The 15,454-nt window shown below is 47.2% G+C and overlaps 1 protein-coding gene across 15 annotated transcripts in view; it reads left to right on the top strand.

The window, feature by feature from the left end:
* Nucleotides 1–15,454, top strand: part of LOC124035800 (tight junction protein ZO-1-like) — a 194,670-nt gene that overhangs the window by 161,973 nt on the left and 17,243 nt on the right. For 14 of the 15 annotated variants that reach the window (XM_046349559.1, XM_046349558.1, XM_046349554.1 and 11 more), the window contains 5 exons: nucleotides 569–919; nucleotides 6,266–6,574; nucleotides 7,633–8,529; nucleotides 8,863–8,945; nucleotides 14,773–14,988. In XM_046349559.1, the coding sequence (XP_046205515.1) occupies nucleotides 569–919; nucleotides 6,266–6,574; nucleotides 7,633–8,529; nucleotides 8,863–8,945; nucleotides 14,773–14,988 (1,856 nt within the window). The remainder of the gene's footprint in view (nucleotides 1–568; nucleotides 920–6,265; nucleotides 6,575–7,632; nucleotides 8,530–8,862; nucleotides 8,946–14,772; nucleotides 14,989–15,454) is intronic. The other variant, XM_046349555.1, reaches the window with a different exon arrangement.

The raw sequence follows: 15,454 nt of genomic DNA, 5'->3' as shown, positions 1-15,454 counted from the left end.
CCTGTCCCTCTCCCTGTCCCTCTCCCTGTCCCTCTCCCTGTCCCTCTCCCTGTCCCTCTCCCTGTCCCTCTCCCTCCCTCTCCCTGTCCCTCTCCCTGTCCCTCTCCCTGTCCCTCTCCCTGTCCCTCTCCCTGTCCCTCTCCCTCTCCCTGTCCCTGTCCCTCCCCCTGTCCCTCTCCCTGTCCCTCTCCCTGTCCCTCCCCCTGTCCCTCCCCCTGTCCCTCCCCCTGTCTCTCTCCCTGTCTCTCTCCCTGTCTCTCTCCCTGTCTCTCTCCCTGTCTCTCTCCCTGTCTCTCTCCCTGTCCCTCTCCCTGTCTCTCTCCCTGTCCCTCTCCCTGTCCCTCTCCCTGTCCCTCTCCCTGTCTCTCTCCCTGTCCCTCTCCCTGTCTCTCTCCCTGTCTCTCCCTGTCTCTCTCCCTGTCTCTCTCCCTGTCCCTCTCCCTGTCCCTCTCCCTGTCTCTCCCCCTGTCCCTCTCCCTGTCCCTCTTCTTGTCTCTTCTCCCTGTCCCTTCTCCCTGTCCCTCTCCCTCCCTCTCTCCCCTGCTGTCCTCCTGTCGTGTCTCCCCAGGCGGACGGTGCTCCAGATGATGACCTGGATCTGCATGATGACCGTCTGTCGTACCTGTCGGCTCCGGGCAGTGAGTACTCCATGTACAGCACGGACAGCCGCCACACCTCCGACTACGAGGACACGGACACAGAGGGCGGGGCCTACACCGACCAGGAACTAGACGAGACGCTGAACGACGAGGTGGGCCTACCCACTGAGCCCGCCATCACCCGCTCGTCGGAGCCCGTCCGAGAGGATCCGCCAGTCATCCAGGAGCCCCTGAGGTACGGCGGGTACCAGCACACAGTGCAGCCCGACCCCCTGAACCGGATCGACCCAGCCGGGTTCAAGGCACCAGTGGCCCAGCAGGTACCGTTTATGAGAGCCGTTCATCTGCCCTGTTGTCTCGAATCCGTGGTGTGCGTGAGGAGGGTGTTCTGGCGCCGCTATTGAACCAGTGTTTTAAAACAGTATTATCTACTAACACAAAACAAAGAAAAACAAAAAAGATGGAAAGAAAATTTGTATCCACTTAAGTATTTATTCACTATTGTTGTTTGTGTGTTTTTTTTATTTTTGAAGAAAAAAAAGAGAAAAAAGCAAGAATAAGCTTGACTGTTATAATCAGTGTTCACGACCTGTGTTAGTGTGACTGTTATAATCAGTGTTCATGACTTGTGTTAGTGTGACTGTTATAATCAGTGTTCATGACCTGTGTTAGTGTGACTGTTATAATCAGTGTTCACGACCTGTGTTAGTGTGACTGTTATAATCAGTGTTCATGACCTGTGTTAGTGTGACTGTTATAATCAGTCTTCACGACCTGTGTTAGTGTGACTGTTATAATCAGTGTTCACGACCTGTGTTAGTGTGACTGTTATAATCAGTGTTCACGACTGTTATGTGACTGTTATAATCAGTGTTTAGTGTGACTGTTATAATCAGTGTTCCTGTGTTAGTGTGACTGTTATAATCAGTCTTCACGACCTGTGTTAGTGTGACTGTTATAATCAGTCTTCATGACCTGTAATAGTGTGACTGTTATAATCAGTGTTCACGACCTGCGTTAGTGTGACTGTTATAATCAGTGTTCACGACCTGCGTTAGTGTGACTGTTATAATCAGTGTTCACGACCTGCGTTAGTGTGACTGTTATAATCAGTGTTCACGACCTGTGTTAGTGTGACTGTTATAATCAGTGTTCACGACCTGTGTTAGTGTGACTGTTATAATCAGTATGACTGTTATAATCAGTGTGACTGTTATAATCAGTGTGACTGTTATAATCAGTGTTCACGACCTGCGTTAGTGTGACTGTTATAATCAGTGTTCACGACCTGTGTTAGTGTGACTGTTATAATCAGTGTTCACGACCTGTGTTAGTGTGACTGTTATAATCAGTATGACTGTTATAATCAGTGTGACTGTTATAATCAGTGTGACTGTTATAATCAGTGTTCACGACCTGTGTTAGTGTGACTGTTATAATCAGTGTTCACGACCTGTGTTAGTGTGACTGTTATAATCAGTGTTCACGACCTGTGTTAGTGTGACTGTTATAATCAGTGTTCACGACCTGCGTTAGTGTGACTGTTATAATCAGTGTTCACGACCTGTGTTAGTGTGACTGTTATAATCAGTGTGACTGTTATAATCAGTGTGACTGTTATAATCAGTGTTCACGACCTGTGTTAGTGACTGTTATAATCAGTGTTCACGACCTGTGTTAGTGTGACGGTTATAATCAGTGTTCACGACCTGTGTTAGTGTGACTGTTATAATCAGTGTTCACGACCTGTGTTAGTGTGACTGTTATAATCAGTGTTCATGACCTGTGTTAGTGTGACTGTTATAATCAGTGTTCATGACCTGTGTTAGTGTGACTGTTATAATCAGTGTTCACGACCTGTGTTAGTGTGACTGTTATAATCAGTGTTCATGACCTGTGTTAGTGTGACTGTTATAATCAGTCTTCACGACCTGTGTTAGTGTGACTGTTATAATCAGTGTTCACGACCTGCGTTAGTGTGACTGTTATAATCAGTGTTCACGACCTGCGTTAGTGTGACTGTTATAATCAGTGTTCACGACCTGCGTTAGTGTGACTGTTATAATCAGTGTTCACGACCTGTGTTAGTGTGACTGTTATAATCAGTGTTCACGACCTGTGTTAGTGTGACTGTTATAATCAGTATGACTGTTATAATCAGTGTGACTGTTATAATCAGTGTGACTGTTATAATCAGTGTTCACGACCTGTGTTAGTGTGACTGTTATAATCAGTGTTCACGACCTGTGTTAGTGTGACTGTTATAATCAGTGTTCACGACCTGTGTTAGTGTGACTGTTATAATCAGTGTTCACGACCTGCGTTAGTGTGACTGTTATAATCAGTGTTCACGACCTGTGTTAGTGTGACTGTTATAATCAGTGTGACTGTTATAATCAGTGTGACTGTTATAATCAGTGTTCACGACCTGTGTTAGTGACTGTTATAATCAGTGTTCACGACCTGTGTTAGTGTGACGGTTATAATCAGTGTTCACGACCTGTGTTAGTGTGACTGTTATAATCAGTGTTCACGACCTGCGTTAGTGTGACTGTTATAATCAGTGTTCACGACCTGTGTTAGTGTGACTGTTATAATCAGTGTTCACGACCTGCGTTAGTGTGACTGTTATAATCAGTGTTCACGACCTGCGTTAGTGTGACTGTTATAATCAGTGTTCACGACCTGCGTTAGTGTGACGGTTATAATCAGTGTTCACGACCTGTAATAGTGTGACTGTTATAATCAGTATTCACGACCTGCGTTAGTGTGACTGTTATAATCAGTGTTCACGACATGCGTTAGTGTGACTGTTATAATCAGTGTTCACGACCTGCGTTAGTGTGACTGTTATAATCAGTGTTCACGACCTGTGTTAGTATGCCTGTTATAATCAGTGTTCACGACCTGTGTTAGTGTGACTGTTATAATCAGTGTTCATGAACTGTGTTAGTGTGACTGTAATAATCAGTGTTCACAACCTGTGTTAGTGTGACTGTTATAATCAGTATGACTGTTATAATCAGTGTGACTGTTATAATCAGTGTGACTGTTATAATCAGTGTTCACGACCTGTGTTAGTGTGACTGTTATAATCAGTGTTCACGACCTGTGTTAGTGTGACTGTTATAATCAGTGTTCACGACCTGTGTTAGTGTGACTGTTATAATCAGTGTTCACGACCTGTGTTAGTGTGACGGTTATAATCAGTGTTCACGACCTGTGTTAGTGTGACTGTTATAATCAGTGTTCACGACCTGCGTTAGTGTGACTGTTATAATCAGTGTTCACGACCTGTGTTAGTGTGACTGTTATAATCAGTGTGACTGTTATAATCAGTGTGACTGTTATAATCAGTGTTCACAACCTGTGTTAGTGACTGTTATAATCAGTGTTCACGACCTGTGTTAGTGTGACGGTTATAATCAGTGTTCACGACCTGTGTTAGTGTGACTGTTATAATCAGTGTTCACGACCTGCGTTAGTGTGACTGTTATAATCAGTGTTCACGACCTGCGTTAGTGTGACTGTTATAATCAGTGTTCACGACCTGTGTTAGTGTGCCTGTTATAATCAGTGTTCACGACCTGCGTTAGTGTGACTGTTATAATCAGTGTGACTGTTATAATCAGTGTTCACGACCTGTGTTAGTGTGACTGTTATAATCAGTGTTCACGACCTGCGTCAGTGTGACTTATAATCAGTGTTCACGACCTGTGTTAGTGTGACTGTTATAATCAGTGTTCACGACCTGCGTTAGTGTGACTGTTATAATCAGTGTTCACGACCTGCGTCAGTGTGACTGTTATAATCAGTGTTCACGACCTGTGTTAGTGTGACTGTTATAATCAGTGTTCACGACCTGCGTTAGTGTGACTGTTATAATCAGTGTTCACGACCTGCGTTAGTGTGACTGTTATAATCAGTGTTCACGACCTGTGTTAGTGTGACTGTTATCAGTGTTCACGACCTGTGTTAGTGTGACGGTTATAATCAGTGTTCACGACCTGCGTTAGTGTGACTGTTATAATCAGTGTTCACGACCTGCGTCAGTGTGACTGTTATAATCAGTGTGACTGTTATAATCAGTGTGACTGTTATAATCAGTGTGACGGTTATAATCAGTGTTCACGACCTGCGTTAGTGTGACTGTTATAATCAGTGTTCACGACCTGCGTTGGTGTGACTGTTATAATCAGTGTTCACGACCTGCGTTAGTGTGACGGTTATAATCAGTGTTCACGACCTGCGTTAGTGTGACGGTTATAATCAGTGTTCACGACCTGCGTTAGTGTGACTGTTATAATCAGTGTGACTGTTATAATCAGTATGACGGTTATAATCAGTGTTCACGACCTGCGTTAGTGTGACTGTTATAATCAGTGTGACTGTTATAATCAGTGTGACGGTTATAATCAGTGTTCACGACCTGCGTTAGTGTGACTGTTATAATCAGTGTTCACGACCTGCGTTAGTGTGACTGTTATAATCAGTGTTCACGACCTGCGTTAGTGTGACTGTTATAATCAGTGTTCACGACCTGCGTTAGTGTGACTGTTATAATCAGTGTTCACGACCTGCGTTAGTGTGACTGTTATAATCAGTGTTCACGACCTGCGTTAGTGTGACTGTTATAATCAGTGTTCACGACCTGTGTTAGTGTGACTGTTATAATCAGTGTTCACGACCTGTGTTAGTGTGACTGTTATAATCAGTGTTCACGACCTGTGTTAGTGTGACTGTTATAATCAGTGTTCACGACCTGCGTTAGTGTGACTGTTATAATCAGTGTTCACGACCTGCGTTAGTGTGACTGTTATAATCAGTGTTCACGACCTGCGTTAGTGTGACTGTTATAATCAGTGTTCACGACCTGTGTTAGTGTGACTGTTATAATCAGTGTTCACGACCTGTGACTGTTATAATCAGTGTTCACGACCTGTGTTAGTGTGACTGTTATAATCAGTGTTCACGACCTGCGTTAGTGTGACTGTTATAATCAGTGTTCACGACCTGCGTTAGTGTGACTGTTATAATCAGTGTTCACGACCTGTGTTAGTGTGACTGTTATAATCAGTGTTCACGACCTGTGAGTGTGACTGTTATAATCAGTGTTCACGACCTGCGTTAGTGTGCCTGTTTTTTTTTATGTCGATGTTCTCACTGAGGAGACGAAGTTTTATGTCTGTCAAGTGTCTGTATCGTTCCCCACCTATGTGCTCTTCCTAGTTGTTTCACTTGTGATTTGGACTGATACCGTGACACAAGAAAGTATTATGTGCATGCTGGAAATGTCAGTGTTAACCACGTATTGCTGTAAATGTATTTATCTGGGTCAATTCGGCCGTTATGATATACACGAAAAGTTTGTCTTCTGATGTGCAAAAGAGAAAAAAAGAAAAGGAAAACATTGTACTGTAATCTAGAATTAAAGTTCAATCAGACAACATAAACCACAGAAACTTTGTCCTGTTACGAATTCTTACGTGGCAGATTGAGCATCTAAAGCCATCAGTTGAGTTTGGTCCGAGGATGGTGAGTTACTGAGTCGGTCGGTGGAGGAGGTACAGAGCAGGCTGTGTCACGCTGTAACGTTAACATTAGTGAGGGTGTATCTCCCTCGTGCAGTAGCACCGTGTATTAAACGTTTCTGAACCACTTCACAGAATGAGAAAGCAGAGGCTGTTCCGGCCACCATGCCTATCCTCCCCCAGCAGCCTGAGCAGCCTGTGTTACTGGCTGAGACAGAGGCAGCGCCCCCTGCTGTCAACAAAACTGTAAATGGTGTAGCGGGTTTGAGCCATGGTTTAAGCCTTGGCACTATCGCTGCTCCCCAGAGCAAACCCAACCCAGGCCCCGGCCCCGAGGCTGACTGGCTTAGGATGCCCACCCCTGATCTAGCTCAGCCCCTGGCCCCGGCCCCAACGCTCGAACCCGAACCCCTACAATCCGGACCGCCCAGTTCAGAACCACAGGTACCCATCGTCTGGACATGGCCTGGCCCGGCCGACCCCGCTGTCGGTCTGCTGTAGCCTGTCGCTGCCTGCCTGTGTACCGCCCGCCACGCTTTCCTTTCACTCTTGCATGCTTGCCCGCTGTCCACTGTGTGCGTCTGAGAGAGAGAAAGAGAGAGAGACTGTGTGTGTCTGAGCACTCGTAAACAACAGTGGGCTTCTTGGAGGAGAATATAGACTGATTGCTGCATTGGTGTGGTACCTATATAGAGAAGAGCAGCGAAGAACCTGAGGCTCTCACTGTTGCTTACCCTCTTTGCATGGCTACAACATGTTTCAGTTGGTTTCTCTTCTGTTTAAACGTAGCAGTAGAACTGATTATAGTGGTGTACTGGTTGATGCAGACTGAATGGGCCATTTTAATTATATGGAATAAATAAATATCAAATAATATATTATTTGGCGACATTCTCTTCAAGTCATCAATCGGTATTTTGGATATTTTATTGGACATTTTATTCCCTGAATTTGAAATGTAGCCATTCCGCTCCAACTGTGGAGTTTTATGGCTTTTAAACATCCCATGAAGTTCAAGTAAATTATGACTTTTTTGTTCAATGGCTACTTTTCAAATGCCATGGTTTTTAGTAGGGTTTACGTTGTGCAGGGGGACATGCAGTATTTTCATTTGGCTTGTAATGTTATCAAGATATAGTTTTTATTTTGTTTTGTATCTACTTTGTTTGTTTTGTTTTTGGGTTGCTGTTTAAACAAAATGGTATGTTGCGTATATATTGAGAGCTCCTGTGTGTATTGGCTGCTCTGATCTGACATTCAGACCTGCATTCTGTTTGACCTGACCTTTAACCCCTACCTCTGAGTGTCTCTATTTCAGGTCTCCCTGCTTCCTCTCTCTGCTTCCTCCTTCAGCCATTATTAATCTTCTATTTTAATATTCTACGTTGCCTTCTGTCACTTGATTCTTATATTTATAAGCACATTTATTTATTGGATGTGTGCTACTGGTTGCTCTTGTCCCATTACTCACCATATGTTTCTTCCATTGTTTATTTCCTCAGATGTACAAGAAGGATCCCTACCTGGAGGAGCCAGTCAGAGTGAACCAAGGTGGTGTAAAGCCGTCTCCGGCGATGGGGCCTCCCATGACCTACGAGTCCCAGCCTCCGTACCAGGACCAACACCCGTACAGAGATTACGATCACCCGCCCAACCGCTACGACGGGGGTGGCTACCTCGAACCAAAGTATCGTAACTTCGACTCTCAACTGCACCAGGAGAAAAACGTGCCTCACTACGATGACCAGTGGCCTCCTTACAACCAGCAGACCTCTGGCCCACCACCCCACCAGCAGCAGCACCCCCCTGGGCCTGGCTACGACCCCCGGCTGTCCTATGAAGATGGACCCGAGCGAGACAGCCCCCCTCAGCCGCGCTATGATGAGAACCTGCTGGGCTACAACGGACGACCTCGCTACGGCAAGCCAGCAGGACCAGGACCCATCCGCTACGATGAGCCTCCTCCATCCGTCCCAGGGGGCTACGCTCCCCTACGTTACGACCAGGAGCCTCACCCGTATCCCCCTGCAACACGCTCTCCAGAGCCCCCGAAACAATACTACCAGGGGGAGCCTGCCCAGCGGCCAGGACCTGGTCCTGCCTACAACCAGGCAACACCACAGCACCGAGGCTACAAGCCCCCATCCCAACAGTATGAACCCATCATGAACTTTGATGCCCCAGTGCCCGCACCCAAACCAGAGGCTCTCCGTCCCTCACCTGGGGACACGGTGATCACTACAGCCCCCAATCCTCTTCCCCCTCCCCCCAGAGTGGAGCTGGAGGACGACCCGGCCATAAGGGCCCAGTCGGTGCTGTCCAGGGTCAAGATGTTTGAGAACAAGCGCTCTGTGTCTGTGGACCGTGCCAAGGAGGCAGGAGACACCGTCGGGCTCAGGGTAAGCATCTGGAAAACACCTCACTCTTGTGCACGTATGTAATGCTCAGAGTGCTTGACTTGGGCACGAGCTCAAATGCTCTACTGCTTGAGCTCCTGTTCCTCTTATAGAATATTAGCTCAAAAGTATTGTGGAGCTCCTGCACCTAAATGCAAACAGTAGCGGAACATAAAATGAGTACCAGAACCTATTTCAGTCCAAGTTAAGCACTGGTAATGCTCACAGGGTTACCTGACCCTGACCTCTTCTAATTCTATTTGATTGGTCCATGTGATGTCCGTAAAGGTTTACTTTTCCAGGAATTTTATTTGCATTTCTATCTTGCTCCCACAGTCAGCAGATCTGCCCACCAAACCAGGCGTGTGCATTCCTAAAGCCAACTCGCTCAGCAATCTGGACCAGGAGAAGTCGTTCAGGTAATGAGTCATAATGGAGTACAGCCCTGAGCCCCCCCCCACCACCACCACACACACACACAACATCACACCATAGAACAGATGCTGCTTTATCTCTGAGGGACAGATATGTCTGTTAGGGCTGTCAGGTGATCCACTCTGAAGTGGATAATAGGGCTTAGAAAGGTAAATGACTTTTGAAGATATATGACAGTGTACTGTATTGTATGGCTGCCGTCTCGTGTGCTCTGACCCAACTTAGCCATTATTTTGATGTTTATCTACTTTTTGGGCACTAAATCTATCCGCTATCATTACATATGATCAACAAATACTTTTGAACATCAGACCGACTCTTACTTAACTCAATTCTGGGTTCAACTACGAGTTTGACTCATCTGCCCTGGGCTCTTTGTGTACCTCCAACCAAATCTTTGGGCTACCCAAGAGGAAACGCCGGTGAAAAGGAGGCAGGAGAGTGGCCGTCCTGGCGAGTCGAAGGAAAACCAGCCACCAGTTCCCTTCATTCTATTGGCCACTTGATAATAAGATGGATGACCTCTAGCGGGACTCTCGTAACTGCAATATCCTCTGTTTTTCTGAAACATGGCTTTCAGACAAAATACTTGATGGATTCTCCATTCACCGGGCGGACAGGATATCGGATTCAGGGAAATCTAGAGTGGGAGAGCTAAGTCTCTTCATCAGCAGCAAATGTTGTGCAGACTCTAGCGCAGTAGAAGGGAGTTTTATCCTATTGTTCACGTCTTGAAATACCTGATGGTCAAATGCTGACCTTTTAACCTCCCGAGAGACTTTTCATCTGTTATTGTGACTGCTGTATATATTCCACATCAGGACAACAACAACAAGCTGGCACTAGACTAAATGTACGAGGCTATAAACAAGCAGGAAACCATGCACCCGGATGCTGCTTTACTTGTTCCCGGTGATTTTAATTCCGCGCCACTCCTGCTTCCTGTTTACAAACAAAAGCTCAAACAGGAAGACCCATGATGTGCTCCATAGAAAATGGTCTACCAGGGCAGAAGCGATTCTACAGGACTGCTTTGCTAGCACTGACTGGAATTTGCTAATCAGGAAATGCATCGCTGACATCGTCCCCACAGTGAAGGTTTGCTGCTTCCCCAAACTAAAGCCCTGATTTAACACAGAGGTGCGTGTTAAGCTAAAGGACAGAGCTACTGCTCACTGGGCTATAGCAGCGAACCGTGAGGCTATGGCCGAGGACACGAATGCGTACAAGAAGTCCCGCTACGACCTCTGCAGAGCTATGGAACAGGCAAAGGGGTAAGATCTAAACAAGGTGGAATCCTATTATACCGGCTGAGTCATGTGGCAGGGGCTACAGTAAATTATGGACTACAAAGGAAGCCCTTGCCGTGATCTGCCTAATGAAGTCTCTCTACCAGGCAATCTCAAGGCCTTTTATCAATGCTTTGACAAAAACAACACAGAGCCCAGCATGAGGGCCCCCGCTGAGCCAGAGGACTGGGTGATCTCTCTCTGAGGCTGACATGAGTAAGGTTTTTAAGTGTGTCAACACGCGTAAGGCAGCATGAGTCTTCAGAGACATTTTCAACCTCTCCTTGTCCCAGTCTGTAATCCCCACGTTTCAAGCTGACTACCATCATTCCTGTTCATCAAAACTCTAAGGTATCCTGCCACGTTAACTACCGTCCTGTAGCACTCACATCTGTAATAATTAAGTGCTTTGAAAGGTTGGTCATTGCACACATGAACTCCATCATCCCAGATAGCCTGGACCCACTCCGATTTGCATACCACCCTAACAGATCCATAGATGACGCAATATCAATTGCACACCACACTGCCCTCTCCCACCATAGTGCCCTCCAAGAGTGTCACCAAGCTCGGGACCCTGGGATGGAACACCTTCCTCTGTAACTGGATCCTGGTCTTCCTGATGGTTGACCCCAGGTGGTAAGAGTAGGCAACAACACCTCCCTACAACAATGGGGCCTACAACAATGGGGCCCGGGGGAGGTAGGCGGGTGAGGTAGGCGGGTGAGTGAGGTAGGCGGGTGAGTGAGGTAGGCGGGTGAGTGAGGTAGGCGGGTGAGTGAGGTAGGCGGGTGAGTGAGGTAGGCGGGTGAGTGAGGTAGGCGGGTGAGTGAGGTAGGCGGGTGAGTGAGGTAGGTAGGCGGGTAGGTAGGTAGGTAGGTGAATGAGGTAGGTAGGCGGGTGGGTAGGTAGGTGAATGAGGTAGGTAGGTGGGTGGGTAGGTAGGTGAATGAGGTAGGTGGTGGGTGGGTAGGTAGGTGAATGAGGTAGGTGAGTGAGTGAGTGAGGTGGTGAGTGAGTGAGTGAGTGAGTGAGTGAGGTAGGTGAGTGAGTGAGTGAGTGAGGTAGGTGAGTGAGTGAGTGAGGTAGGTAGGTGAGTGAGTGAGTGAGTGAGGTAGGTAGGTGAGTGAGTGAGTGAGGTGAGGTAGGTGAGTGAGTGAGGTTAGGTAGGTGAGTGAGTGAGGTTAGGTAGGTGAGTGAGGTTAGGTAGGTGAGTGAGGTTAGGTAGGTGAGTGAGGTTAGGTAGGTGAGTGAGGTAGGTGAGTGAGTGAGTGAGTGAGTGAGTGAGTGGGTGGGTGGGTGGGTGGGTGGGTGGGTGGGTGGGTGGGTGAGTGAGGTGGGTGGGTAGGTAGGTGGTGAGGTGGGTGGGTGGGGTAAGGTAAGTGAGGTAGGGTGGGTAGGTAGGTGAGGTAGGTAGGTGAGGTAGGTAGGTAGGTAGGTAGGTGAGGTAGGTGAGTGGGTGGGTAGGTGGTGGTAGGGTAGGTAGGTAGGTAGGTAGGTAGGTAGGTAGGTAGGTAGGTAGGTAGGTAGGTGAGGTAGGGTGGGTAGGTGAGGTAGGTAGGTAGGGTGGGTGGGTGGGTAGGTTAGGGTAGGTAGGTAGGTAGGTAGGTAGGTAGGTAGGTAGGTAGGTGAGTGGGTGGGTGGGTGGTAGGTAGGTAGGTAGGTAGGTAGGTGGTAGGTAGGTAGGTAGGTAGGTAGGTAGGGTAGGTGAGGTAGGTAGGTAGGTAGGTGGGTGGGTGGGTAGGTAGGTGGGGTAGGTGGGTGGGTGGGTGGGTAGGTGGGTGGGTGGGTGGGTGGGTGGGTAGGTAGGTGGGTAGGTAGGTGGGTAGGTAGGTAGGTAGGTAAGTGAGGCAGGTAGGTGAGTGATGTAGGTAGTGGAGTGAGGTAGGTAGGTAGGTAGCTCAGTTGGTAGAGCATGGCGCTTGTAACGCCAGGGTAGTGGGTTCGATTCCCGGGACCACCCATACGTAGAATGTATGCACACATGACTGTAAGTCGCTTTGGATAAAAGCGTCTGCTAAATGGCATATTTTTTTTTTTTTTTTTTTTTTAGGTAGGTGGGTGGGTGGGTGGGTGGGTGGGTAGGTAGGTAGGTAGGTAGGTAAGTGAGGCAGGTAGGTGAGTGATGTAGGTAGTGGAGGTAGGTAGGTAGGTAGGTAGGTAGGTAGGTAGGTAGGTAGGTAGGTAGGTAGGTAGGTAGGTAGGTAGGTAGGTAGGTAGGTAGGTAGGTAGGTAGGTAGGTGAGGGAGGGAGATGGGTAGGTGACTGACTACATCCATTTATCCTTCATCCTTCTACTGATCACTATTACCCCTGTTTACATGACACTTGCACACTCACATTAACATACACACGCACACACCCACCACTTACGCACATACCCACCACTTATGCAGCTGCCATACTGCTTACTATTATTATTATTTATCGTGCTACCAGTCCTAATCCCTGCCTACATGTTCATATCTACCTCAAATACTACAGTATCCCTGCACATTGTACATGTACCCTGTATATGCCTCCCTGTCTTATTTCTTGTTTTTTTTGTATTTTATTATTAGTTATATGAATACTGCACTGTTGGGTAGGGCTTGCAAGTTAAGCATTGTACCTACGTAAATCAATGCCGCTGCCTTTAACTGGTGCTACTGGTTGCTGCTCTTGGTCTTGGAGCGCCCCTCGGTGGACACTAAAAGAAACTGCCTTCCAACTCTGCACACACTGCCCAATGCAGTAATATACACTGCTCAAAAAAAATAAAGGGAACACTTAAACAACACAATGTAACTCCAAGTCATTCACACTTCTGTGAAATCAAACTGTCCACTTAGGAAGCAACACTGATTGACAATACATTTCACATGCTGTTGTGCAAATGGAATAGACAACAGGTGGAAATTATAGGCAATTAGCAAGACACCCCCAACAAATGAGTGGTTCTGCAGGTGGTGACCACAGACCACTTCTCAGTTCCTATGCTTCCTGGCTAATGTTTTGGTCACTTTTGAATGCTGGCGGTGCTTTCACTCTAGTGGTAAGCATGAGACGGAATCTACAACCCACACAAGTGGCTCAGGTAGTGCTGCTCATCCAGGACGGCACATCAATGCGAGCTGTGGCAAGAAGGTTTGCTGTGTCTGTCAGCATAGTGTCCAGAGCATGGAGGCGCTACCAGGAGATAGGCCAGTACATCAGGAGACGTGGAGGAGGCCGTAGGAGGGCAACAACCCAGCAGCAGGACCGCTACCTCCGCCTTTGTGCAAGGAGGATCACTGCCAGAGCCCTGCAAAATGACCTCCAGCAGGCCACAAATGTGCATGTGTGCTCAAACGGTCAGAAGCAGACTCCATGAGGGTGGTATGAGGGCCCGACATCCACAGGTGGGGGTTGTGTTTACAGCCCAACACCGTGCAGGACGTTTGGCATTTGCCAGAGAACACCAAGATTGGCAAATGTGCCACTGGAGCCCTGTGCTCTTCACAGATTAAAGCAGGTTCACACTGAGTACATGTGACAGACGTGACAGAGTCTGGAGACGCCGTGGAGAACGTTCTGCTGCCTGCAACATCCTCCAGCATGACCGGTTTGGCGGTGGGTCAGTCATGGTGCGGGGTGGCATTTCTTTGGGGGGCCGCACAGCCCTCCGTGTGCTCGCCAGAGGTAGCCTGACTGCCATTAGGTACCTGAGATGAGATCCTCAGGCCCCTTGTGAGACTGGTGCGGTTGGCCCTGGGTTCCTCCTAATGCAAGACAATGCTATACCTCATGTGGCTGGAGTGTGTCAGCAGTTCCTGCAAGAGGAAGGCATTGATGCTATGGACTGGCCCGCCCGTTCCCCAGACCTGAATCCAATTGAGCACATCTGGGACATCATCTCTCGCTCCATCCACCAACGTCACGTTGCACCACAGACTGTCCAGGAGTTGGCGGATGCTTTAGTCCAGGTCTGGGAGGAGATCCCGCAGGAGACCATCCGCCACCTCATCAGGAGCATGCCCAGACGTTGTAGGGAGGTCATACAGGCACGTGGAGGCCACACACACTACTGAGCCTCATTTTGACTTGTTTTAAGGACATTGGATCAGCCTGTAGTGTGGTTTTCCACTTTAATTTTGAGTGTGACTCCAAATCCAGACCTCCATGGGTTGATAAATTTGATTTCCATTGATAATTTTTGTGTGATTTTGTTGTCAGCACATTCAACTATGTAAAGAAAAAAGTATTTAATAAGAATATTTAATTCATTCAGATCTAGGATGTGTTATTTTAGTGTTCCCTTTATTTTTTGTGAGCAGTGTACTATATACGCATGTTGCAGAGGCTGTCCCGTACACATGTTTATCATTGAAGCGCTGATGTTTTCATTGTAGTTCTGTCTGATTTGTTATATGGTCAATTGTAGTGATTTAGAGATTTAGAGACAAACACACCACAATATACTTTAGAGGAATTTCTTTGTGTGGTTTGTTATTTTAATTCTCACCCCTTCTTTATCTCTATCTCTCTTTATCTCTCTCTTCAGAGTCCCTGAGCCTCAGAAGCCCCGGGAGGTGTCCGATGATGACATAGTGCGCTCTAACCACTATAATCCAGATGAAGACGAGGAGTACTATAGGAAACAGCTGGCCTACTTTGACCGGCGAAGCTTAGACGCAGGCAAGGCCCCTCAGACAACACCTGTCATCGCAACCAAACCTGCTGCTCAACCACAAGCACATCCCGGATACAACTACCCCAGGTAACTCACTCCCACGTGTCACTCTCCCAGCATGCATTTTTTGTCTACTTGTCTGCTGCTGTAGCCCCTTGCTTTAGCTACTGTATGGTAACTATTTTCATAAAGCATGATGGCGTACTTACTAAGTGGACATGCTAACAGAAAGGAACGAGGTGGATAGCTAGCTAAGTGTGTCATTGTAGCAAAGTGTTTATAAACTCAAAATTAGATCTCTTAAAAGTTTCATTAATTTCCGTTCTATCTATACAATCATTGATTTTGGCCCAATAGGCCTGGCATATTACATCTTCCAAGGAGCTTTCTGTTTTGATAGTGTTATTTAACCTACAATCCTTTAGGCTTACCTACAGAAAAAAGAAAGAGAAAACAATACATCCCTGCCCAGGGATGTTTAGCATCACTCAGAGGGTGACGCAAGCTGACTAGCCTAGTTACTGGCCTACAAGGCAATTCAGTTAAGAACAAA

Source organism: Oncorhynchus gorbuscha, linkage group LG05 (genome assembly GCF_021184085.1).
Source record: "Oncorhynchus gorbuscha isolate QuinsamMale2020 ecotype Even-year linkage group LG05, OgorEven_v1.0, whole genome shotgun sequence".
NCBI lineage: Eukaryota > Metazoa > Chordata > Actinopteri > Salmoniformes > Salmonidae > Oncorhynchus > Oncorhynchus gorbuscha.
The sequence above is the reverse complement of the archived record's forward strand: the minus strand, read 5'-3'. Positions and strand labels throughout refer to the sequence as shown.